The sequence below is a fragment of the Monodon monoceros genome, unplaced genomic scaffold, assembly GCF_005190385.1.
Source record: "Monodon monoceros isolate NGI ecotype Baffin Bay Population unplaced genomic scaffold, NGI_Narwhal_1 Super_Scaffold_6, whole genome shotgun sequence".
In the NCBI taxonomy this organism is placed as follows: domain Eukaryota; kingdom Metazoa; phylum Chordata; class Mammalia; order Artiodactyla; family Monodontidae; genus Monodon; species Monodon monoceros.
The window spans coordinates 89926325-89952650 of record NW_021703783.1 but is presented as its reverse complement, the minus strand read 5'-3'; the positions used below and the strand labels follow the sequence as shown (position 1 = coordinate 89952650).

The following is a 26326-nucleotide window of genomic DNA, read 5'->3' as shown; positions in this document are numbered from 1 at the left end:
AAAAAAAAAAAAATATATATATATATATATATATATATACACACACAGAAAAATATATACATAGAAATATATAGAGAATTATATATACATATATTATATATATATATATATATATATATATAATTGGAATTCTGTGTGCCTTGGAACTTTTTGTTAATTCTCCACCTAAGGACATGCAGGTTCAGTAATGATACAGCCCTTCACCTTTATTTTTTTTTTATTTTTTATTTATTTTTATTTTTTTCTGCGGTACGCGGGCCCTCTGGTTGCGGAGCACAGGCTCCGGACGCGCAGGCCCAGCGGCCATGGCTCACGGGCCCAGCCGCTCCGCGGCACGCGGGATCCTCCCGGACCGGGGCACGAACCAGTGTCCCCTGCATCGGCAGGCGGGCTCTCAACCACTGCGCCACCAGGGAAGCCCCTTCGACTTTATTTTTAAACGCTTAGTTTTGGACAGAATGCAGGAAGGAGCACAGGACTGGGGACCTGGTGATTTGGGTTCCAGCCCCACCCCTGCCGCAGCCTTGCCACATGACCTTGGGTAATTCCCCACAACCTCCTGCCTGGAACCCCTCCCGCGGGGACCCCACGGCGGAGGAGGCCCGGCTGAATGACACATGAAGAGTTTCCATTCTCGGTCCCCAGCGGCCTGGCTTGAGGCAGCGCCTCTCAAACCTCAAACCCCTGATCAGAAGCCACCTCCCTGACTGCCCGCTGGGAAAGCAGCGAGAGGGCAGGCCAGGGGCCTGTGAGTTCTCCCCCAGCAGACAGAGCCCAGAGGCCAGGGCCCAGGAGGGCTGGGCGGGCCAGGAGGGGAGGGGTGGCAAGGAGGGAGGGACACACACCCAGAGGGGATGACGTCAGAGGGTTCTGAAGGCGGGGGGTCCTGGCTGTGTGACCAAGAGCAAATGACAATTGCCTTCTGAGCCCCTTTCTCACCCGTAAAATGGGACCAATTTTCTTATTAGGGGACGAGGCCAGCCCTGTGTCTGGTTAGCAGTAGCATAAAGTCACAGAGTCTTAGCCTCTGTAAGGGTCCCGGAGGCCCTTAGGACCTTGAATCCTTCTGCAGGTGAGGGAACTCAGGCCACCGAGGCGGTGACTCCTGAGAGGTCTCCCATTTGAATCGATGGTAGCCCATCCTGGTGGATTTTCCTTCCTTGAAGCACTAAGGACCTGCCTCTGAAGGGCAGCTAAGTCTACCGAGGACCCTGTCCTCCGTCTGCTGCTGTGATGACAGAGTGTTTGCCGTGTGTCCCACTGTCTGTGTCCCCCGGGCTGGGCTGCATCCCTCAAGGGCAGACACTGAGCCTTGCTTGGTTCCATGGCCTTGGGGTCCACACAGGCCGGCACCGTGTAGGTGCTTGACACCTGTTTAAAGAAGGAGGAAGCGAGTGGACAGAAGTGACAGAGTGTCCCTGGAGGGACCTGCCAGGGCGGCCTCTGAAGGCTTGGTGAAGACAATGGGCAAGGTGGGTGCAGCTCATGGGGTTTCCTTTCCTCCCAGCCACACGGAGTCTCCAGAGGTCGCACCTGTGTCTGTGTAGGAGAAGGGTGAGGAGGGCAGGAGCTCAGGTGTAGAGAGAGAATAGGCTTCGGAAGTGACTTGAGGACTCAGGGTGACTCGGACCTTTGGAACAGCAGCCCACAGCATCGTCACTAAGCAGCTGGCTCCCACCCTCTCATCCTGTCTGTAACAGGCTGAGCTGTGTCCCCCAAAAGATATGTGGGAATCCCAAGCCCCAGTAGCTCTGGATGTGACCATATTCGGATATAAGCATCTTTGTGACTAGATGAGGTCACTAGCGTGTGCCCTGATCCAATATGACCGGTGTCCTTGCAGGAAGAGAAGAGACACTGAGAAAGACACACAGGGAGAAACCCATGCAGTAAAGGAGGCAGAGGTTGAAGTTACGTGGCCACAACCCAAAGCAACAGCAAGGAGGCCAGCAGCCACCACAGCTGGAAGAGGCAGGAAGGGTCCTCCCTTAGAGCCTTGGGAGAGAGCGTGTTCCTGCCAGCACCTTGATGGACTTGTAGCCTCCAGCACCGTGAGAGAATGAATTTCTGTTGTTTTCAGCCACCCCGTTGATGGTACCGTGTTAGGACAGTCCTAGGAAACAACTACTCCGCCTTGGGGCCTAGAAGAGCTTCGTTTTCCCAGACACTGTCTAGACGGCGTCTGGCAGGGGCACCCCGAGCCCGCCCCTCACCCCTCACCGCAGCCCCAGGGCTGTGAGCCCTGTGCTTCCTCAGAGGGTTTCAGAGGAGTCTCAGCTGGCTGAGAACCTTCTCCAGGGCTGGACCAGAAGGCGAGCTCTCCCGCTGTCCCCCAGCCTGATCCCCCTGGAACAGTACCCTCACCCCTGTGCTGGATTGAACAGTGTCCCCAGAACCCATGTCCACCGGGAACCTGTGAACATGACCTTGTTTGGACACACGGTCTTTGCAGATGTAAGCCAGTGAAGATGAGGTCATCCTGGATTAGAGGGGGCCCTAAATCCTCTATGACTGGAGACCATATCTGAAGAGGGAAATTTGGACCCAGAGACACAGACACACAGGAAAGCGGCCACATGACAATAAAGGCAGAGATTGGAAGGATGCTTCTCCAAGCCAAGAAACGCCAAGGATTGCTGGCAACAACCAGAAGCTAGGAAGAGGCAAGGGAGGATTCTTTCTTCCTTCAGAGAGAGAATGGACAGACATTTGATTTTGGCCTCCCCTCCTGAATTGTGAGAGAAGAGATTCCTTTTGTTTTAGACCACCCAGTTTACGGTAATTTGTTATGGCAGCCTAGGAAACCGATACACTTCCCATCAAAAAGACCAGCTCCACCCGCCCTGGGCGGTGCATCCTGGGGCAAGCCAACCTCTCCTCTCAGAACTTTGGTCTCTTCTTCTGCTGAGTGGAGACACGTAGTCCCACTCCCAAGCCTGAACCTGAGGCATCACCGTGAAGGGCCCAACTGGGGGCCCAGAGCTCAAAATACTGTGTTATCAGTGGAGTAGACAGGAACTGTTATTTGTTCACTCAACAAATGTTTGTTTGTCCTGTGTGCTAGGCAGTGTTCTAGGCTGGGATCCAGCAGGGGACCAGACAGACAAACTCTTTGTCTTCACGGGCCTCACAGTCTAGGGGTGGAGAGAGCAGGGGGTGATAATTTCAGAGACACGCTGTGACACGAGCTGCATCTGGGCTGTTGGAGTTCTCTCTGCGGGGCTTTCCTGAGTTCAGACAAGGTCAGCTTCCCCAGCCTCCTCCACCATGACTGAGCTCAAGACAGCGCTAAAAATTCAGATGTTTGTCTCTTCAGCCTCTTTGGTGGCCAGCTGTGAGCACTTGGTGTGTTCACACAGCACAGAGGTGCCGTGGTATTTGCCCAGCACCTTGTGTTAGTTTGCCTGGGATGTGTAACAAAACACCCAAACCAGGCAGGTTTTTTGGCCTCGTGGCATGCGGGATCTTAGTTCCCCAACCAGGTATCGAACCCATGCCCCCGGCAATGGAAGCACGGAATCCTAACCACTGGACCGCCAGGAAGTTCCCAAAACTGAGCAGCTTAAACACTGGCAATGTAAAGTCTCACGGTTCTGGAGATGAGAAGTCCAAGTTCAGGGCAGTTCTCAGGGTTGGTTCTCTCTGGGGGCTGTGAGGAAGAACCCATTCCACGGCTCTTCCCTACTTTCTGCTAGTTTGCTAGCGATCTTTGGCTCGCCTTGGCCGGTAGAAACATCATCCTGATCTCTGCCCTCATGTTCACGTGGAATTCTCTGTGTGTGTGTGTCTGTCTCCAAATTTCCCCTTTTCATAAGGGCATGAATCATATTGCATTAGGGACCCACCCTTCTCCAGTGTGACCTCATCTTAACTAATTACATCTGTGACAACCCTATTTGTAAATAAGGTCATATCCAGAGGTACTGGGGCTTCCATATATGAATTGTGGGGGGGGAGGTCAACACATCACAAGCATCTTCTCTGGACTACCAGGAAGGCAGGCAACGCACATCCCTCTGGGAGGCACCCATCCTGCTGGGAGGCACCCAGGGCTGAGGTCAGGGTTGTGACTTGCCACCCCCTGGCCTCCCTCTTGGAGTGTCAACTCATCTTCAGAATGTCTTATGAAGGGGGATGCTAATGTCCAACTGTCTTCTTTTCCAACCGAGGACTTTTACATAACGTCCAGCTCTGTTGAGCAGATGTCAGACGTGTCTCATTCATGTCCCTGCCCCCAGTACCCAGCACAGCCTGACACTTTGTAAGTGCTTAATACATTTGCGTGATTAATAAACCAGGAGTCGTGGGTTCAGATTTCACCAGGGCCTCCTCAGTTTCTGCAAATTGGGGCTAAAAATGGTATCGACAAAAGGATGGTTGTGAGAAGTAAACGATATAATGCAAGAAGTGCTGGGCACAATGCCTGGCCCGTAGTGAGCCCTCATCACAGCATCAGCCAGGACCTGGAGGGTGAGGGAGGGTGTAGCTGCCTGCCCCTGCCCCTGACTCTACCCTAAACCTGGACTGAAAGAAAGGCAGCTAATGTTTTTTAAGGGCCTCCCGCATGCCAGGCACAGCGTCTGCCATTCACATCCCAGCTTTATCATCCCGGTTCCACAGGTGACAAGACGGCAGCTTGGGGAGGTGATGTGTCTTGCCAGGTCACAGCAGGTGGAAGAACTGAGATTCGGGCCAGGTCCTCTGCTCTCCAGCCCCCAGCTGGACCCTTGTCGCCCTGCACATGCTTAAGCCTGTCTCTCCCTGTCCTGCTGGGTCAGCCTGCTGTGCCCCGTGGCCTCCAAGCCTCACCGGCCAGGCCTCCAGGTGGTTCCTCTGTCCCTGCAGACCAAGAGGACCCAGTGTTAGTGTGAAATGCAGATTCCCAGGGAGCAGAAAGGCCTTCATCCCCTGTTTGTGACCGTGTCCCGCTGCCTCAGGGACAAGAGTCTCCAGGCCATATGGTTGCCCCATTGACAGAGGGCAGCCTGTCTCAGTGGCAGTCTCCACCCACGGCTCTCTGAGCAACTGGGGAGTTGGCACCCTTGCCCCTGCTTTCAAATGCCTCCCTTAACCCTTTGCTGCCCCCCCCATGCCAGCCCTCCCCCCCAGGCTGTGGCCAATCGATGGCTTGGCGGCAGATAAGTACAGAGGACGTGATTGCACAAGATCTTCTGCTTTTCAAAGACTGTCCAGCTACCAGCCTGCCTGGTCCGGGGGCCTGGGCCGCTTTGGAAGGGGACAGAGGCAAGGCTTGTGGGTGTCTCTACCTGCCCCCCAATGCTCCTTGCTCCCATTCTAAGCACCCGTCCCTTGGAACGTTTGCAGGGGGGCGGGGCCAGGGCCTGAGAGGTGGGGAGACTGGAGGGAGTAGGGAAAATTGTCCAGGGCGGGGGCAAGGCTGGGGTCCGTGATCTCAGGTCAGGGTTAGGCCCTGGGCACGGCTGAGGGGTAGGGGAAGAGAGGGAAGGTGTTCCCCCCCCAGAATCTCTAAGGTGTTCCCCACCCAGCCCCTCAGTGTGCCCCCTGCCTGAGCCTGAGCCCAGCCATTCCCCTGCCTGGAGGTGGCCATCAGTCTGTACACACCCAGAAAACCCTGGTTCTCAACACGTGCTTTGGAGCACGGTCACGTCTAAACCCGCCATCTCTGCTGCAACTCCGTTCAATACCACACGTGTGATCCCAGTGTTCTGTTTTGGTCAAATGTGATATTTTTAAAAACTTTATTGAAGTATCCAATGTTCTTGTAGTCACATTAAAAAGCGTAAAAATAAGCCGATGAAATGAATTTCAATAATATATTTTATTAACCCTATACAGCTAACGTGTTATCATTTCAACATGTGATCAACATAAAAAATGCTCCTTGAGCTTATATTACATTCTTTGCACTCAGTCTTCAAAACCTGGTATATATCTTGCCCGTGTGGCACGTCTCAGTTCAGACTGGCCGCATCCCAGGGGCTCAAGAGCTGCATGTGGCCAGAGGCCACCAAAATGGACAGCACAGCTCTCCAGAATCAGGTAGAAATTCAACTAATTTCCAGCTAAACAGAAAATAGCACCAACGCCACCCCAACTCCATTTTTCTCCCCTCCCGTCCCCAGAGCACAGGGGCCCAGCCTCCTTGTCTCTCTCGGAGCCACTGGCTCCTCTGCTCTCACCTGTCCAGGTAAGGAGACCCGCGTGAGCCCCTGCCCACCCTGCACGGGCCCCCGCACAGCCCCCAGTCCTTGGTCACCCCACCTCATGCTCTAGGGGACCAGGAGCTGTAACCAGGCAGGAATGTCACCAGGCAACAGGCCTCGGGGGAGAGCTCAGATCTCCTGCACCTGCCCGCCAGCCTCCAGGGTGCCCACGGGGCGGGGCGAGGCGGGGCGGGGTACTGCCTGCCTCCTGCCTCCGGCCTGTTTACGTGCTCAGTCACAGTGCTGTCCCCAGCCCAACAGGAGGCCCGTGGAGCCTGGGGCCACAGGCCACAGGGGACAAGGGCCAGACACCCCGGCCATGGCTGTGGGCCATTGATCCAGCCCAGGCTGGCTGGGTAGGGGGTGGGGAGACCTTGGTCTGGACAAACAGAGGCTCTGAGGTCTGCGTGCGGCAGGCCCGGCACCCACCTGCCACTCCCAAAGGTAAGCGGGGACCTCCAGGCCAGGGGACCAGGATCTATGAATGACCCGGTGACAGCGTCTACCCGGAGAGCCAGGCCTGGCTCCCTGGGGCTTAAGCCAACTGCCCTGCTCCGAGGCCTGGTCTGCTGGGCCTCACGGGCCAGAGAGTGACCCAGCGAGCAGAAGGCGAGGGGTCCACAGAGCTGGGGTCGGAGGCCAGGTGTATGGACAGGCGCGGGGCAGTGGAGGGGCTGCAGGTTCCGGGGGCTGGGACGCCTGGGGCTCAGCTGGAGCTGGTGGACTCTGGGGCAGGGACGGGGCAGGGGAGAGGCCTGGTCTGCCAGTCTGAGCACCCCACCCTGATTCTGGGCTGGACAAGCTGCCCCCTTCGTACGCAGGTACCCCACCTGGGCTTTCCGGTATGGGAGACAGGCCCAGAGCCCCCCGACACTGCACTATACAGGGGGCAGGCTCAGAGTTGAATGTGGCCGTGTGTGTGTGTGCGTGTGCGTGTGTGTGTGCGTGTGTGTGTGTGAGCAAGCGTGCATCTAGCAGTTTGTATGTCACAGATAGCTGCGAGTGTACTTCAGCGTGTTTTCATCTGTGTACATCTGTGTGTGAGTTTATGAGTTTGTGTATGGAAGGGACTTTCACCCACTCCCCCCACGCCTGGGGACTCAGCGTCAGAGCAGCTCATGGCCCGAATGGCCTCCCCGGTAGGTCCTAGATAAGAATCCCAGCTCTACCTCTCCCTGCTCTGCTCTACCCTGGCCGAGTGACCTCGAGTCCGTCCTTTTCTCTCTCTGTACCTCAGTTTCCCCAGCCATTAAGTAGAGACAGCAAGGCTGCTGGAGGTTGAAATGGAATTCAGCTGCGGCGACAGCCAGCACAGGCTGGCACGCGGGAGGAGGAACGGCTCTGCCCCAGTGAGCTCAGCCTCCTGTGGGCAGACCGAGGACCCGCCAATGGTCAGAAGGGCAGGAGGGGCTGAGGAGCAGGTGCCAGGCTGGGGTCCAGGTTCTTGGATCAGGCGAGAAGCCTCAGGCCCCTGTGGAAATTGGGGGTACACCCAGTCCCTCCCTCCAGGCACTCACCTTCAGGGGGACACGGGGGACAGAAAGAATACCCCCAAGATGAGCTGTGCATTGATGGGGGTGGCCCAGGATGCTTCAGAGGAGCAGCCACCCCTCCAGAGGCACTCTGGGAGGGCTGCCAGGAGGAGGTGAGAGCTGAGCTGAGGTGTGAAGGGGCCAGGTCAGGAGGTGGGCAGCCCAGGCAGAAGGAAGAAAGCAGGTGGTAAGCAAGAACTTTCAGGGTTCAAGAAACAATCGTGTGATGCTCTTCACCCAGCGCAGGCTAAGAACCCTAGATCTGTTAAAGGTTTCTACCATCTTTATTTTTAGAATCAATCACCGAGAAGTCCAATGTCGCTGGGGTGCAGCAAGGGAAGAGCGGGAAAGGGGAGAAGGAGGCAGAAGAAGTTGGCCAGGCCACACGTGCACCCAGCACCCTGGCCCAGCAGGAAGGAACCGCTCTCTGCTCTCAGTGCAGGGCACACAGGGCAAACAGAGTAAAGCCCCTGCTCTGGTGCAGATTCCAGCCTGGGAGGACACAGACCAAGGACACAGAAGCATATCCTGCCGTGTTAGTCTTGAAAAGAGCGATAAAGAAAAATGTAGCAGAGAGAGGGCAGTGGTCAGGGCAGGTCTCACTGAAGAGGTAACATTTGAGCAAAGACTTGAAGGAGGTAAAGGAGAAGGTCATGAGGCAAGACTGAAGGAAAAGCATTTCTGGCAGAGGGAACAGCAAGTGCCAAGGCCCTGAGGCGACCTGTACTCCATCTGTTGAAGGTCAGGAGCTGGGTGTGGCTACAGTAGAAGGAGGGAGAGGACAGAAAGGCGCACAAGCGCCATATCATGGAGTCTCTGGTGGGCTGTGACGAGGGCTTTGGGCTCTGTTCTAGGTGGGGCTTGTGAGCAGGGCACGTGGTGAAGATCCCTCTGGTGGTCATGTGGGAATTGGCTAGTGCGGGTGGCCGGACCACTGGCTAGTGTAGGAGTCGCGGCGACCTGGATGATGGTGGGAGCCACTGAGGTGTCAAGAAGAGGTTGGGTTCTGGGGTTAGTTGGAAGGTAGAGGCACAGACTTTTCTGGTGACTAGATCCTCAAAACAATGGGGGAACCATTATATAATAAGAATAAAAGACAGGCGCTTGGGGTCATCTTCACAGCTGTCAGTTGTCACAACTGTCCACTTCCTGCTGGGCTGTCAGCCCCAAGAGGATGGGAACAAGGTCTCTTATATTCACCAGTGTGACCCCCGTGCCCAGCACAGAGCCTGGCCCCAAGCAGGTGCTCAATAAATATGGAGGGGTCTGGGACCCCAGAGACCAGCACCGTCTTCCATGCCCTTGCCCCTAAGGCAGTAAGATGTAGGAGAGAGCACTGCACTGGGAGTCTGGAGCCCTGGGGGCTCTACTCACCCATTCTTTCTTTTTTATATTTTCTAATTGTATTTTTTTCAATTTTAATTCAGTTTTTAAAGGTTGCTTTCTACTCATCCACCCTTTCCCGGAGGATTTGTTCAGGTGGCAGACCCTGTGCTGGGTTCTATGGGGATCCAGAGGTGAATAAGACACAGGCCCGCCTTTTTTGTGGGGGAGAGAAACGAAGCCAAAAGCCAGTCAGATTGTTGATCTGACCAAGGGCTGCCTAGGGGAGGAGGTGGCTTACTCTCCAGGGCCCAGAGCCCATCGCTGGGCAGGTGGCCTTGGAGCTGGCCTTTAAGGGTCCCACCATCCTTTAGGCAGAGTGTGTGTCTGTACAAAGGAGCATCTTGTGGACCTGCAGGGTGATGTGCGTGACGGAAGGTAGGGCTGCAGGGACGAGGGCAGCAGCCTGGCCATGGAGGGTCTTGGGTGCCACGGTGAGGGGTTTGGAGGTGGCTGGGAACCTTGAGGGGATTCTGAGCAGGTGAATGGCTGGAGGTGGGCAGGGAGAGCTCTCTCCTGACAATGTGGAGGAGGGACTGGAGGAGGAGCTGCGAGGCAGGAAAGCAGTTGGGAGGCTGCCCCAGGAGTCCAGGTGGGAGGCAATGGGAACCCCTGGTGTATGGCCCCCCCCACCAATTTGGGCTGTGTCTAATCTTGGGTTTTCTCAAAATGGGGTCTTCTGTGATACTCAAAGTTCTCCCAGATGGATGTGAGAGCCATTTATGAGGGAGGCAAAATCCATGGAGTGAAAGCCTGGCTTGGGGAATGGGGAGAGGAAGGGTGAGGCATACTGAGCATCCTACCTGGGACTGCTCCCCTAAGTGCCTCCTCTAATGGACCTATGACCTTCTCTGAGCCTCAGTTTCCCCTCGTACCCTGTGAGGCAGTAGAGCAGAGTGGTCAAGGTGTTACCCTGGAGACAAACCGCTTGTGTTTGCAGCCTGGCTCTGCCGCTAACCAACTGTGGGATCTCGGCCAAGTTGCTCAATCTCTCTGTGCCTCAACTTTCTCATCTGTAAAATGGGGATAATGAGAGAACCTATTCCCCCCCCCCCACAGGTCTGTGGAAGGCTTACATGAGACAGTGCGTATAAAGAACGGGAAACAATTCAAATAAATGTCAGCTGTGATCACCTCTGTGCTCCCCGAGTCCCCAGTATTTCCTTGGTGATCCAGACTCGGAGTAAAATGGGGATGTGCCTCTCTGGCAGAGGGAGTGGACCTGGGGCTGAGAGAGGGCAGAAGCCGGCCCGTCACTGGGCTCTCCCGGCTCTAGCCACCCACTCAGCTCACGGGGGACAGCCAGTTTCACCAGGGGTGCCCTGGACACTCCGGGTAGTGGGCGGGGATGGAGGGGCTGCCCCACCCAATGCAGGACCTTTCCCATCCGTGGCCCTGGCCCCGTGAAAGCCAGCAGGGCCTGATACAGATGTCCAGATGTCCTCTGGTTGGGGTAGAGGGGAGTCCTATACCCAGGTGAGAATCACCTGCGGTCACCTCCTTTCCTTGCATCCATGGGGGCCACTCAGGAGATCCCTGTGGCTGGAGCCAGAGATCCTTGACTGAGAACCTTTGAGCATCACAAAAGATCCCTGTTTTCAGAATCCCTCTGTGTGAAAATCCAAGACCCAAAGCAAAGGACACCCCGCCCACCCACCCACGCACACCTGGGGATGTATTTTAAAGCCGCAGTGGCCTTTTGGGATGTGGTAAGAGGAGGCTAATTTCCTACTTGCTCTGCTGGTGGGTGGGCAAGTGAAAGACCTTCTCTGGACTGTGGGAAAACCTGCCAGAGAAGGCAAATAGCACTCAGAAGTTTGCCTGGGGGTCTAGAGACACAGCCACAGGTCTGGGGCACTGACCAGGGTGGCATTCAGGTATTATTTCATCATGATTTGTTAATTAACAGCTCATTTACAGGAAGTAGCCCAGAGTAGTGGAAAGAGCAGGGAGTCAGACACCTGGGCTCGACCCCCACTTACCTGCTGTGTGATCTTTGGCGAGTGGCTTAGCCTCTCTGGGCTTCAGTTTTTCCATCTGCAAAATGGGCTGGTTGTCAATGCCAGACATTCAAATCACATTGGGAAAATGAGGCTAGGAAACCCCTGGACTGAGTTATTGCTAAAACATTCTGGGTCTTAGTTTCCTCATCTGTCCTATGGGTGCAGAACCCTGAAAGCCTTTTGGAGGTTAAGCAAGATAATATATGTAAAGTGTCTACACAGACTGGGCTGAGGAAGAGCATGGGGGCCATGGTCCCCCCCATCCTGGTGACCAGAGGATTAAATGGGGTGATATCCGTAAAATGTCTTGCACAAACACTAAATGAATATTAGTTTTTGTCTCCTTCTCCTTCCTCTGCCCCTAAGAGACTTTGGGGCAGTGGGGAGAAAAGAGGGGCGGCGCTCCTTGGAAGGCAGTCCCTGGCTCGGCACAGAGCCGGCTCAGGGCTTCTGGGGGAGGGTGAAGTGAATGGATTGAATCGATGTTGTGGAAGCTTTGCTATTGAGAAACAGGAGGAAGGAAAAAACATCCCCCGAATGGGAGGGAAGCTGAGGGCAAGAGGAGCTGGTTTACAGAAACTTGTACTCCATGTATGCACCCCAGTTCCATCTGCGGGTACCTTGGGGGGTGGGGCTCAGGCAGTGAAACCTCCATCTCTCCTCTGACCGCAGATGCAAAGGTAGGGATTCTGGAGCCAGACCAGGTCCAGCTGGTCACCTGGGCGAGTTGCTCTGAGACGTGCTTCGCTCCTCTGTGAGCTGGCTCAGTGCTCACTTTCAATTACTGCTAGCTGGCGTTATTCTCCTCCTCCCCCAAAAGGCAGGGATGCCGTCTTACTTCTGTGCAAGGTTGGTGTTCAGTAAAGATTCCCTTGCAAATGCCAGGCTTTTTCCAACCCTGGTCTGTTTCCTTGCCAGGATGCCCATGGCCAAGGCCCCCCAAGTGGCTGGCGGGCAGGGCGATGGAGGTGATGGAGAAGAGGCAGAGCCGGAGGGGATGTTTAAGGCCCCCGAGGACTCCAAGAGAAAAGTCCGCGACTACCTCCGCCTGGCTCCCCTGTGGCTGGCCCTGGTTGTGTTGGCATCAGTGGGGGTCCTGCTCTGGTATCTCCTAGGTAACTGCGGGGCCCTTGGGAGAGGTACCTGGGGAGGACTTGGCGTGGTCGAGGGGGCACAGCAGGGCAGATCAGGATTCCAGGCTCAGCAATGCCTAGAAACCACTGTGCGACCTTGGACATGCGCTTCTCTCTGATTCTCCGTTCCTGTCCCATGAGATGGGAGTGCAAGTTCCGTGCTGGGGCCTAGTGCCCGCAGTTCCCAGCAGCTGCGGAAGGAGTGCTCTCCCAGTGCCCAGTTCTTGTAAAGTGACAAGCTGAAGGGGTGTAAACATTGCCTCCCCTTGCCTGCAGCCCTCCTGGGTTGCCCCTGGGGCTTGGAGCCACCTGGCTCAGCTGGAGGAGGCCCAGTGGTGCTGGTGGTGCCTGGCACCAATGAGTGCGTCTGCTCACTGGAGCCCGATCTGGGAGCTCTTCTAGGGTGGGGACCATAGCTCTATCATCTTGGGGTCTCCAGGGCCCAGCATGAGTGGGAACGAAGGGGAGGGGGGCACAGAACTCAGGTGTCCAGGGGGGTGTCCATGCACGTAGATGGCTTTATACCCCAGCATGGGCACATGTGGAATTCAACCCAGAGGGAATGTGGGTGCGGGTGGGGGGAGGGCAAGAATGCCCAGAGCAGGTAGCTCAGGCATCTCCCATGTCCTGAATTTTGGCCCCTCCCTCTCTGGTATCACAGCCCTCTCATTCAGTCCCCTGGAACCCCGGGAGCAACTGGCCCATGCTCTGGGTCCATTCGTCCATCCTTCTATTCATTCATTCAGTACTGAGGACCTCCTATATGCCAGCTCTGTGCCAGGCTGTAGAGATAGTTCTGTTCTCACCATAAAGCTTGGCATGTGCTAGGACAGAGAAAGCAGAGGGGGCCCCGGTGGAACCCTAGCAGGGACAGCCCACCTTGCCCAAGTGATCAGAGACCTCCCATTAAGCACTCTGCAAAAGTTAGATCATTTTCTTACTGACTGCATCTCCTGGTGGAATTTCAGGTCCACTGAAAGGAATGGGGACCCATTTTGGAGCAGCCACTGGGGAGATCAGCCTCGGCCCAGCTCTAAAGGGGGTCGAGGTGGGGGGGTATTCTGGAACCCCCGGGTTGAAGCTGTTAGGAAGCCTGGGTCTGATGAGGACCCACCTGCCGTGATGCCGGATGGATTGTGATTCTGTTCAGAGCCGAGCAACGCAGGCCGGGAGTGGAAGCTGTGTGCATTTCACCACCGGCAGGAAGCCGGCGCCCCAGATAACACGGGGCTGCTGAGGCCTCTTTAGGCTGTGGGATAATTAGTCTTAAGGGGAAACCATCGAGAGTCAGGCTGGAGGGCCAGGAGCTCAACTGCCAATTGTCTTTCTTCTCAGAGTCTGATTTCTCCTGACTACACTCCTAGAGTGAATCACCCCGCTGGGGGTGGGTGCTCCGTGGGGCTGAGGACCCAGGGGGTGCGTGCCCCAAAGCCTCCACTGAGGGAAGCCAACCCCTTCCCCAGAGGGATGAGGACAGAGGAGGCACTTTCGGAGATATGTGAACGATTCCTCCCGCACTGGGCCAGGCTGTGCTCTGGGTACCGGGCACTGGACGAGGAGATGAGTCAGAGACACGCCGTGTCTGGTCTGGAAGGGGAGGTGGACGAGAGGCCTATTGCACTGGAACAGGATTTGCATTTGTCCCATTGGCAGCACGTGACCGGGCGCCTCCCTGCCTCCTCCTTGACACGTTATCCTTACTTGGCTTCCAGGGCGCCCACACTTTCTTTTCCCTCAGCTCATGGTGACTTCTCCTCCTCCTCCTCTCTGCTCCCCCCCAACCCCGACATTCCCTTATGCCCTGAAGATTCCCAAATTTTCATTTCCAGTCTGGGCCTCTCCCTTGAGCGCTACTGTATCACCGGGGCCTGCCCCTCCTCCAGGATGTCTAAGTGCATCTCAGACCCCACTGACAGTTAACTCTCTTGTGAATTGTCAGTCTACCTTTTGAGTATATTTTAAAGGGGCTTTCATATATATATATTTTTTTTTTGCGGTACGCGGGCCTCTCACTGTTGTGGCCTCTCCCGTTGCGGAGCACAGGCTCCGGACGCACAGGCTCAGCAGCCATGGCTCACGGGCCCAGCCGCTCCGCGGCATGTGGGATCTTCCCGGACCGGGGCACGAACCCGTGTCCCCTGCATCGGCAGGCAGACTCCCAACCACTGCACCACCAGGGAAGCCCCGGGGCTTTCATTTTTAATTGATGTTTACCAGTTGTTAATATAAAATGATATTGAACTATTGATTTTCCATGTTTCAGAGGCAATGTGTGTTTATATATGAGATTTTTGGAAGTTCGAGATGTTGAGAAAATGGTATATAACTTTAGGGTATCATCAATAGTGACCTAAGAGGGCTTCCCTGGTGGCGCAGTGGTTGACGGTCCGCCCGCCGATGAAGGGGACGCAAGTTCGTGCCCCGGTCCAGGAAGATCCCACGTGCTGGGAGCGGCTGGGCCCGTGAGCCATGGCTGCTAGGCCTGCACGTCTGGAGCCTGTGCTCCGCAACGGGAGAGGCCACAGCAGTGAGAGGCCCGCGTATCGCAAAAAATAAATAAATAAATAAAAATAGTGACCTAAGAAAATCCTTTAAAATTGAAAAAGAAATGGAGAGAACATCCCAGATGGTGGCCATTCCATCCTTCCCGTTGCTCCCCTAACTGCTCTCTTTCTTTTACTCCCCAGCCCCAATTTGCCACCAGCAAACCTGGTCCTCTCTAACCCCAAAACATACCCTGACTCCAATCACTTCTCTCCCTCTTCACTGCGCAGCCTGGTCCGGTCTCCCCTGGACCACTCTCACTTGACGGCTGCAGGAGCCTCCTGTAGTTCTCTCTGCTTCTGCCTTTGCCTCCTTAGAGCCTGTTCTCAACACAGAGGCAGAGGGATATTTTTACAAAGCAAATCGAATCATCTAACTTCTCTGCTTAGAGCCTCCCAGGGCTCCTGTCTCACTCAGAGCAAAAATCAAAGTCCTTCCAGGGTTGCAAGGCCCTACATGACCTCCCCCTCCCCCATGTCATCTCCTCCTGCTCTCCCCTAGCTCACTCCTTGCTGTTCCTCAAACATCCAGACAAGCTCCTGCCTCAGGGCCTTTGCACTTGCCGGTCTGCTGCCTGAAATGCTCGTCCCATAGATTAACATCCACATGGCTGATACCATCTCCCTCTTCTCTGGCCTCCAAGTTGCAGCCCACACCAGCCCTTGATTTCCACACCACTTACACCTCTAACGTGTTATGTCCTATGTTTGTTGTTTATTGTCTGTCTTTCTTGTTAGACTACAAGCTCTGAAGGACAGGTTTGTTTTTTCTTGATTATTTTGTTCATTGTTATACTGGTATATTCCCAAGTGCTCTAGGCCAGTCCCTAAACATAGCAGGTTCTCAATAAATATTTATTGAATGAATGAATAAATGACTGAATAGGGGTATAAACCCTGGGCTGTGGATCTATTGTCTTCACATCAGCCAAAACAATCTTTGCAAAACGGAAATCTGATGACGTCATCCCTGATTTTAAACCTTTCGTGGTTTCCCTTGCTCATTAGGGAAAGACCAAAATCTTGCCCTGCTGATGTCTCAATCTCTTATTATACCTCCGCCTATCTGACTGCTCCAGCCAAACAGGCTTTTGGCCCTGGTCCTTGCCATGATCCCTCTGTCGCAGGGCCTTTGCACGTGCTATTCCTGCTGCCCTGAAGGTACTTCCCTCTTTCCCCTCTTCCCAGTTTACTCTCCACTCCTCCCATCTCAGATGGAGGGTCACCCTGGCCCAGGCTTTCTTTGCCATGTCCCCCCCTCAATAGCAACTTGTGCTTCTTCAAGACGCTGCTGGCATATGAATCCCACAGGTTGTATGGTTACTGGGGGAACATCTGTCTTACCCACTACTGTCAGCTCCACACAGGGAGACCCGTCTGTCTTGGTTTATTAGTGTACCCCACATTGTAGGTGCAACCTGGACAACCCGCTGGACAACACAGAGGTGCTAAACCAAGGACTTGACCTACTGGGCCCATGTGGGTTTCTTGGCATCTATGTCCTGGACTGATCACCGTGTCAGCTTCTGCCTGGGAGCCTCTGGGACGCCATTCACCAGTTGGCCTCTCTCCTCCCTGGCGTAGTGGGACCAGTCTGTCACTACACAAACTCTGAATGACAATGACAAAGATGATGATGGTGGTGGTGGTGCCTTGGAGACCTAAGATGCTGGAGGCTGAGCTGGGGGTTCAGGGTGGCAGAAGAAGGTGTGGGGGACACAGGAGCCGTCCCCATCTGTTCCCTTGGTTAACTTTGCTGGTTTCTTCCTGGGTAGGGCACAAGGCAGAGATGACGGTCAGCCAGGTGTACTCAGGCAGCCTCCGTGTGCTCAATCGCCACTTCTCCCAGGACCTTGCCCGCCGGGAGTCCAGTGCCTTCCGCAGTGAAACCACCAAAGCTCAGATGATGGTAGGAAGGATTGCGGGGATGGGAGGGAAGGATGGTGGGGACAAGAAGGGAGAGGGGAGGGGCCTGATCACGTCAAGCCAGTGGGTTAGTCCATCCAACACACTCACTGGGATCAGAGCCCTGTTCCAGGCACAATGGAAACGAGGTGGTGTAGGGTGGTGGGAAAGGTAGCGGGCTCTGGGGTCAAATGCACTTGGACTAAATCCTGATTGTGCCACTTAGTAGAAGCATGACCTTAGGAAATTAGGGCAGTGCAGGGATGCTGCCCGGACCCACCCACACACCCTCTGTTGCCGGGCAATGGCTTACTTCACTGGGGATGGTCTCCCATGGCCAGCACCTGCCACTCTTAGGTCGCAGGACAGCACCCTGAAGGGCGGGCCGGAAGTGCTGAGGAGTTATTCCCAGCAGCGACCCTCAGACGTGAGAGATGGAGAAGGTGGATAAATACCCCGGCTCCCTTGACCCTTGGTGGGAGCAGTTCTGAAGATGCCCCCGCAGTCTCTCAGAGGTCCCTGTTGGATGGCACCTCAGTTGCCACAGCTCTGGCCGGCACCTTCACAGCCGTGAACGGCTGCCTCCCTGCCCATCTGTCTTCCCCACCGGTGTTCCTTGGAATCACCTCCAAATAAACCGCCTGCCTCAGGACCCGCTTCTGGGAGACCCACCCAAGGCTCTCTTTCCTTTCGTGTAAAGTGGAGTGATAACAACAGTGCCTGTCTGTAGGGTTGTCGTGGGGTTGAAATGAGAGAGGAGAGTGTGGACATTACCTCTACGCCGTTCAGAGTGCTTTAAGAACCCACAGTCCTGCCTTTCCACCCTGCCAGTGGCACTGCCACTGAACACGTGCAAAGACCAGCCAGCTCAGCTCCCGTGGCTGGTGGCTGGGGCTGAGGAGGGGACTCGGGAGCCTAGTGGGGCTTCTCAGAGTCGAGGAGTGACTTTTGATGAGGGGGAGAGGCCACTGGTGGTCTGACTGAGGTCAGAGCTGGTAGACGTGGAGGTGTCAGGGGCAGTGCCCAGGTGTAGGGGGAGGGGTAAAAAGATGGAATGAGGTTTGCTTCCTGGCATGGCCACTGCCCACCGTGTGACCATGGGCAAGCCTCTCTACCCCATAGGCTCCTCTGTCAAGCAGGGCTGTTGGGAGGGGCAAAGGGCATCTCAGGGCAGGAGGGGGTTTCTACAGAGGGTCACCAGGGGGCTCTGCTTTTTTCCCCTCCTTTTAGCTCAAGGAGCTCATTGCCAGCACCTGCCTGGGTACTTACTACAACTCTAGCTCCGTCTACTCCTTTGGGTGAGTCGCCTGGGCCCCACGACCGGCCCCTGCTAGAACTTTAGACTCAAAGAATGAAAGACACTGTAGGCTTCTGAGGCAATGGCTTCATGTTTTAAAATGGGGAAACTGAGGCACGGAGAGGAAACTTGGCTTCCTGCATGTGACCTCCCTTCACCCAGCTTGGCTTTCTCATCTGGAGAATAGGCACAATGGTGTGGTAGGGATTACCCTAGACAGTGGCCGTGGCGCCCTTAGCAACGGCCTGATGGGTATCAGGTGAGGACATGGAGGAGTGGTAGGCAGCTGTCCCATTCACTATGACAGGGTCCGTGGCACACAACCTAACCTCTCGTGCCTCAGTTTTCTCATCTGTGAAATGGGGCTGTTGAGAGCCCCTCCCTCAGAGGTTGTTAGGAGACTTCCAAGTGATAGTGGAGAGCAGACCCTGACAAGTAGTAAGCGCTCAATGCGCATGAGCCGCAGTTGGTGTCCTCCCCCAGCTCCCATCAGGAGCAGGGTGCTGGGCGGGGCCCAAAGTCCAGGCTCCGCCCCCAGCCCCTCTCGCTGCTGCCACATCAGGGAGGGACCGCTCACCTGCTTCTTCTGGTTCATCCTCCAAATCCCCGAGCACCGCCGGCCGATGCTGAACCCCGAGGTGGTGCGGGCCCTGCTGGTGGAGGAGCTGCTGTCCACGGCCAACAGCTCGGCCCCTGTTCCCTACAGGGCCGAGTATGAGGTGGACCCCGAGGGCCTGGTGATCCTGGGTCAGTACTGGGGACAGGGAACGTGGGACGGTCTGGCAAGGCCTGGGAAGGCTGCTGCCAGGGCTGGGATGCTCTCGGGGATGGGCCCCCCACTGAGTAGCCAGGAGCCAGGACTGAGGGGCGGGGGCATGGGGGAGGATGGGCAGTCAGGGTCAATGTCAGACAGGCTGGCTCTGATAGTCTCTTCTATTTTTATTTTGTATTTCATTTTATTTATTTATTTTTGATCTGTTTATTTGTTCGTTTCCTTTTAACAGAAGCCAGTGTGAAAGACATAGTTGCACTGAATTCCACGCTGGGTACGCGACTTTGGTTTTTCCTCCCCACTTTCCTTTTGAGTTGGTGTTTTCCTTGGTTTGGTTGAGTGTCAGGGGTCCACATGGCTTCTATGGGTGCAGGAGGCATGGTCTGGGGTTACCCAGGGGGCACCACGGTGGCCTCAGTGATGGGTCCTGAGCGAGACTGGGGGCTTGTGGGGGGAGGGGAGGAGGTGTTGTGCACATGTGAACACGTGTGTGTGTGTGCGTGTGTCTCTTGTACAAAAGTGTGTGTGTGTTGCGTGTGGGGGGGTGAGCGAGTAGCAGATTTATTTGCACATCAATGTGACCCTACTTTTCTATCATGGAATTCCATTTGCCCACAATCTACCATTTCCACTGATGGTAGAAAATAATCTTGCCAATTCGAGGTATATCAATCACTTTGGCTTTAAAACTTGGTCTTTGGGAGATATTTCTGTCACATTCAAGGATACTCCCTCCAACTTTTCCTTCCCTTTCTCAGCCAGCCAGGCTAATCTGTCCTCTCCTCCCACCCCACCCCCATGCCCTATTGCTAGAGTCACCTTGCTTTTCTCCAAGGGGCTCCAGTCTTCCCACTGAACCCTGGGAAGCAAAGCACCAGCAGGGCCACCATGCTGCACAACGCCAGGGAGCACTGCCCACATTATGGTCTGTGTGACTGGAGACTCCTGCACTTGTGCAGTGCATCACCTAGGCTACTGTACCCTGTGGCTCTGAGCATGAGTTCCAAAATTCCCAGATTCTTCCTAGACTACCTAGGGAGGCAGAGTTGAAATCCTGGTTATACCTTTTCTGACCTTCCTCTCCTGCCATGTGGCTGGTCACATGCTTATTTCCTTGGTGAATGGAGGTGGTGGTGGTGGAGTCAAAGGACAATTTTCAAATACTGAAAATCATGATTCTCATACAAAGATATGAGCATATGTCAAAGATTTCTTTAACTCACCGATGAAGGGACCAGTAGGATGTTCCCTCCTTGTGTCCAAAGGAGAGCACGAGAAACAGATCTTGTGCTTATCTGTCATCTGTCTATCATCTAACACTGCATTGGTGCACATGTTGCTCTGACCCTTGGTCTGGAATGGGCCTTTCCATTGCCCTTGGTTGTGCCGGGTGTCCACGTGTCCCCAAGTTTCTGGCAGCTGCTTTATCATGATCCTTATTTAGTTCAGTGCATGTCCAGAGCCCCTGCCCTCCTGGAGTGCAATGCCTAATGGGGCGAGGGTGACAATTCAAGTCCTTTAAACGGGCTTTTGGGGCAGTTTATCCATGCCAGGCCCCATGCCTGCTCTGAAGACACCAGCTGACCGTGTCCTCACCCCTGCCCTCGGAGGAGCTCTGAGCCCCATGAGGGAGACACACACATAAACAGAATCTCACATCACCTAGTGCCAGGGCTAGAATAGAGGTCCTGGAGGCAGTGCAGAAAGGGAATCGTTCTGCCCTGGGGACAGAGGTGGACCCTGGGGGCTGTGAGCCAAAGCAGAGGAAGGGATGTGCTTCTAGAGGGAGGAAGGAGTTGCTCCTGACCGGGGGGTCCTGGAATGCTTCATGGAGGAGGGGGCAACAGACTCAGGATTGGGGGGTAGGTAGGAATCTGTCAGGTCCAGCGGGGAAGGGGCCAGGTGAGGAGAACACAGAAGGCCGTTTCATTTACTTTCGCCCAGGCTCCCCAAAGATGTTTCTGATTATCAACAGAGACCAGCACATCCCTCTCTACTTAATTTGCTTCACAAAAAAAGTAATTATTAAAATGGCAAAAGCAAAGCATCACCTTGGAGCAAGATTTAAAGAATATAAACGCCTAGGAACAGCCAGGTACCTTTCCCCAGGGGTCCTGACCCTTCCCCTTGCAGATGTCAGAGCTCTCTCCCTGGGGAGGTCGGCTCCCCAGCTGGAGTCAGGATGGCCAGGGAAGAGGGCGTTGAGCAGGAGGCAGCAGTATCAGAGCAAAGCCTGTTCACTCACCTCCATTCCCTTCCTGGTCCTCAGAACCACACAGAGAAGGAGGTGGGGCAGAGGTTAGTACTTTGTCCATTTGACAGAACTCAGGGTGGCTGAGTGACTGGCCCAGAGTCACGCAGCCGATAAGAGGTGGTGCCGGGACGACCACCCAGCGTCTGGACTCCCCACATACCAGGCTGCCTCCCACATCCGGGGCTTACTCCCGAATCCTTACTGCTTCCTGGCAGAGCACCCATCCTCCCTGCTTCACAGGCTCATCATGATGACGTTTAAACGACATACTTATGGCAGCATACTAGCTTGAGCTCACTTCCTCTACCCGGGCTGCCTCCCAGCCCCACTGGAACACACTCCCTTCTCTCCACCTGAAATGAAGCCCTCAGCCCGCTCCCTTTATTGCTTGGCCATCCCACTGGTCTCCCGGCCTCCTCAGCTTTGCTCCCAGTAGCCAGAGGAGTCTGTGATCCAAGCCCGACCATGTCCCAGCCCTGCCTAACCTTCCATGGCTCCCACGGCTGCAGGAGGAAAAGGCTTCTCTCCTGGGCGTGATCTGGGTCCTGCCTCCCTCCTCCCACTTGCCCTCCTGACTCAAAGTCCCCTGTCCGCGCTGGCCTGCGGCCCTTTCCTTACTCTGTGACCTCCCAGGACTTCCCTGGGAGCCCTCACTTCTGAGCTATTCCGCCCAGTGCCTGCATCTTTCCCTGCTGCTCTCCTTGCTCCCGGAAAGTGACGGGACCTTTCTCTGGCACTCGCCTGGCATGGAGAGCTCAGTGAGTGCTAAGAGAACGAATGAATGAACCAATGAATGAGTGCATGGTTGAGGAGGCTGGGGATGGAGCAGTAGGGAAACAGAAAGCTGGGATATAGCGTATCTGGGCTGACCCCCATCCAGCTACTCTCCCCGCCCCACCCCTGCTTGGGTGAGGACCTGACAGGGCTGGGCCCACCGCGGGTCTCTCCTCCCAGCTAACAGGGGTCAGGGGGCCTGTCCCTTTCCCCACTCCAGGCTGCTACCGCTACAGCTACGTGGGCCAGGGCCAGGTCCTCCGGCTGAAGGGTCCCGACCCCCTGGCCTCCAGCTGCCTGTGGCACCTGCAGGGCCCCGAGGATCTCATGCTCAAACTCCGGCTGGAGTGGATGCTGGCTGACTGCCGGGACCGGCTAGCCATGTATGATGTGGCTGGGCCCCTCGAGAGGAGGCTTATCACCTCGTGAGTCCCTGGGAGGGCAGTGGGGGGAGGGTTGGGAAGGGGGTGACGGTGTGGGGTCAAAGCCACATCCAGTGTTCTGAGACAAGGGGCTGTGTGACCCCAGGCCCTGGTATTTGGTATCCGGGAGACAGTGAGGCCAGCCCAGAGGGAGATGGTGAGAGGAGACTGGAAAAGGCTATGTGCTGTGAGCAATCCCCTTCCCCTCCCCCAGCCTCAGTTTCCCCATTTGTAACAAAACAGGTGTACTAGATGACCCCTAAGGTCAGCTCTGGGAGGCGACGTGATCTTGTTAGAATGCTCCAGAGTCTGGCAGCCCCAGACTTCCAACCATACTCTACTGCTTTCTAGCAGTGTGCTGTAAGCCAAGTTACTTTGCCTCTCTGCGCCTCAGTTTCCTCACCTGTAAAATGTGTGCACAGCCATGCCTACCTTGCAAGGTTATTGTGAGGATTTAAATCAGACCTGCTGGGCCAGGCTCCTCACACATAGTAATGCTGTCCATTATTACTGTACATTAAATGTATCCGTTAAACATCCAGTAGCTATCCATTACTACTATCATTATATATAGTCGAGTTGGGGCTGAGTAACGAAGGGCATGGAATGCCAGGAGCTATCTGAACTTTAATACTTGCTAAGTGAGGAACTAACAGAAAGTTCTTGAGCAGAGGAGAAGGGCTTTAGGATATGACATGGAATGCAGAAGGCGGGCAGGTGGTGGGCTGTCGGGAGACCATGAAGGGGCTGGAAATGGCCTTGGCCTCCAGGAGCCTGATCACCCCCCCACTGGGTGGGAGAGGGGAGTAGGTCTGTAGGAGGTCAGGGGACACCCTGGGGCACCCGGCTGCTGCCTCCTCTGTCTTTCTCAGGCACCCAGCTTCCAGCTTTCGGGATGGGGGTGGGACCTGCATGTTCAAGATCAAGGGCAGTCCTGAAGGGCGAGCTGGGTGAAGGTTCTCCCCGGCCCCCTCCCCCGGGGCCTCTCTCACTCTCCAGGGTCTGAGGCTCTGCAGCCCTCCCCCCGCCCCCCCACAGCCCTGCCACGTGCTGACCGCAATCTGGCGTGTGCGTGGGCTGGGTTCCTGGAGGGCTCTGGGGAGCCCAGAGAAGCCAGACGCAGCTCATTTCCAGGACTGATGAGGGTGGGAACGCTTCAGCGCTTTCCCTGGGGCTTCTCCAAGCGCCCCCCGCAGCCTGCTGTTACAGAGGGGACCTGACTGCCGGCTCAGCTCTGTCCCTACTCACAGTGGCACCAAGTGGCTCACTCCGTCTCAGACCCTTGGAGAAGGTGTAAAATGATGGGTCAGACAAGACTGGGGAGGTCCTCAGACTTGCACCCCAGACCATGAAGGGGGGACTTTGGTGGTAATGGGGAGACGCGGGGGCGGGGTTGGAGGGCGGGGGGAGCTGGTGGGACCTCCACCAACTTTCACCTCGTTTTAGTTACAACAAGGGCTCAGCTGCTAAGTAAATAAAAGAAATCCCCAATATTAAAAGAAACCGTTAAAGGCGACCTCAGGTCCCTCTTAATCCGAATATCTTACCTCCCACCTCCTGGAGGAGAGGAGCAGTGGAGGCGGGGAGGGCCTGGTACCGCCGGGTGGACCCCTCCGCCCGCCCCCCGCAGTGAGATCAAGCCAGCGGAGTGGGGACCAGTGCCTGGGCAGGCGGAGGCCAGGGGAAATGCCCCTTCCCAGGACCCTGGGGCACCAGGACCCTCCTGGGGAAATTCCTGGGATTGCTCAGTCTTCCCTCCACAGTGGCCAGCGTTGCCAGGGCTGCTGTGGGTGGTGTTTTTGAGGCTGTGCTTGGATTTCTCACACTTCCCTGGGTGCCTGCAGCCCCCCACGTGGCCGCCCACTCCCATCAGTCAAGGCCAGAGCTCCAGGGCCGGCGCCGGCCAGGCAGTACCCCGCAGCTGGATGCTGGCGTGCCCCCTCCGGGGGAAGTAGGGTTATTAGCTTTCTGGGAATTGGTCTACCGATTAGCAAGGGCTCCAGAGAATTCTGTCGGAGGCAAGGGGAAGTTTGGCAGATGTTGGCAAAGAGTGAGGGAGAGGGAAGCCGGGAGCACTCCACCTGAGATGGGCCGACCATGCGCATGGACACAGCAGGGGCGCCAGACGCCGTCACAGGCAATGCCTAGCGTGGGTCTGTCTCTGCTGTGGACCCAGGGTGGGGCCTTGGCACGTTCGTGAGCCTGGGTTTCCCCACCTGGAAACCAAGCGGTTGACCTTGACAATCTCTGAAAAGCCTTTTCAGGGCTGACATTCCTCTAAGAGTCTAGAATTCTAAGATACTGCTATTTCCTCTGTGCCTCCCCCATGGCAGGCTCTGGGTAGAATCCTGGGGTGCCCAAGGGATCACCAGACCGCACACCTGTCTCCTCTCTGTTCCAGCCCAGAACAGGGCCAGGGGTCAGGTGTGGCCAGCCAGCGGGTATAGTGCCAGTCTGGTCTGCCTGCTGGGCACTCAGGGGTCACAGGGATTCTGAGGGGGTGGAGGGGTGCTATGGGCCTGGAATGAGCCATCACAGTCGAATTGTAAGCTCCAGAAGTCTGGGTAACCTTTTGGCTTCTCTCCCCTGAGGAGCTGGCCTGACCCTTACAGGGCCTCCAGTCAGCCCCCTGGGCCAGTGACGGTCAGACACCTGCCTGAGGACACACAGCAGACTAGCCGAAGACCCAGATGTATAGGCTGCCAATCCCTCCTCCTCTGCTCCTCCCGGAAACCCGCTGCCCTCCCTGATGCCCGTCTCAGACCCTGCCTCCCCCGTCGCCACCTTTCTCTGTCCCACCAGGGTCTATGGCTGCAGTCGCCAGGAGCCCGTGGTGGAGGTCCTGGCATCGGGCGCCATCATGGCGGTGGTCTGGAAGAAGGGCCTGCACAGCTACTATGACCCCTTCGTGCTCTCCGTGCAGCCCGTGGCCTTCCAAGGTGAGGGGTCAGGGGTCCCTAGGGGATGGGAGGGGCACAGTGGCAGAAGCCAGGGGTGCTCCTCGGGCTTGCCTTCACCTTCTTTGCTCTGGTTGGGGATGGGATGGGGGAGGGAAGGTTCTGGAAGTGCCTCTGCTCTCCAACCTCACCCCCACCCCTGGACCCCCTTTATCTCTCTCTATTCTCGCTCCATTTCCCCCCCCCGCCCCCCCACCCCCTCCCCTGCCCCTCTCTCCCGCCCTCCCTCATCTCCCCCTCATTCTCTCTCCTGCCCTCTTTCTGACTCTTTCTTTCCTGAGGTTACTGTCTGTCTGCCCTCCTCTCTCTGTCCTCCCCTGCCCCCTCTTCCCTCTGCACCCACCCTGGCTGAGCCTGGAGCGTGGGGTCCACCAGACAACCCTCTCACACCAAAGGCCAACCACACAGTCGTCCCTGGAGATGGCTCAGGGGAGGGCGATTCACAGCATTCCTTGGGAAAGGGTCCCCCAGGCTGCCCCACTGAGACTCCCCCACTCTCCTCCTGCTTCAGATTCCCCCTCCTCCACCCCCTTTCTCAGGAAGAGCACGTCCCACCCTTCACACCCGATGGCTGGCTGTCCTGGGCTGTCCTGGGCTCAGTGGAAGGGAGGGTTGTAAACAGGAACTACACAAAGAGCCTCTCCCTGCCTCTGCCGTCAGTCTGCCTCTTCCCACCGGCTTTCCCCTCCGTCCCCTGGTGTCCACCCCACTGGTCTCCTGCTGGTGGCCCAGGTCCACAGGTGACCCCTGGGAGTCCCTGGAGCTAAAGAGGTGCCATTGCTGCCCATTCTCATGGACGTCTCTGACATAGCTCTATGGGGAGGGAATGGGGGCTTTAGGGCCCCTGACTTCCATGGAAGGTGTTGTGCTAGCTGGGAACACACCTGCTGCCCATGCCTCGCCCTCTCACTGTGTGACGTCAGCCAAGTGGCTCCTCTTCCCCAAACCTCATGTTTGAAAAGGGGAACGATTCTCCCTCCCCAACCCCCGTAACTGTGAGGCTGGCGCAGCAGTGAGCACATTCAGTAAACCGTGAAGGGTTGCACAGCTGATGTCAGCAGCGAACATTTATTGAGCACTTACTACATACCACGTCTGTTTAATCCACTCAACTGCCCTATGAGGTATGTACTGTTATTGTCCCTGTTTCACAGATGAGGAAACTG

The 26326-nt window shown here is 55.9% G+C and overlaps 1 protein-coding gene across 6 annotated transcripts in view; it reads left to right on the top strand.

Annotated features, from left to right (window-relative positions):
- Positions 1-6433: 6433 nt before the first annotated feature.
- The window catches only part of TMPRSS6 (transmembrane serine protease 6), a 36712-nt gene continuing 16819 nt past the window's right edge, over positions 6434-26326 (top strand). For 2 of the 6 annotated variants that reach the window (XR_003791086.1, XM_029205169.1), the window contains exons 1-8: positions 6434-6629; positions 12022-12218; positions 16555-16688; positions 17915-17982; positions 18502-18728; positions 18986-19027; positions 22002-22206; positions 25006-25142. Coding sequence is in view for 5 of the 6 variants with exons in the window: in XM_029205169.1 (XP_029061002.1) it covers positions 12023-12218; positions 16555-16688; positions 17915-17982; positions 18502-18728; positions 18986-19027; positions 22002-22206; positions 25006-25142 (1009 nt within the window). In the remaining variant the exon portion in view is untranslated. Of the gene's footprint in view, positions 6630-12018; positions 12219-16554; positions 16689-17914; positions 17983-18004; positions 18074-18324; positions 18729-18985; positions 19028-22001; positions 22207-25005; positions 25143-26326 lie in introns of those variants that run through there. The other 4 variants (XM_029205172.1, XM_029205170.1, XM_029205171.1 and 1 more) reach the window with 4 other exon arrangements.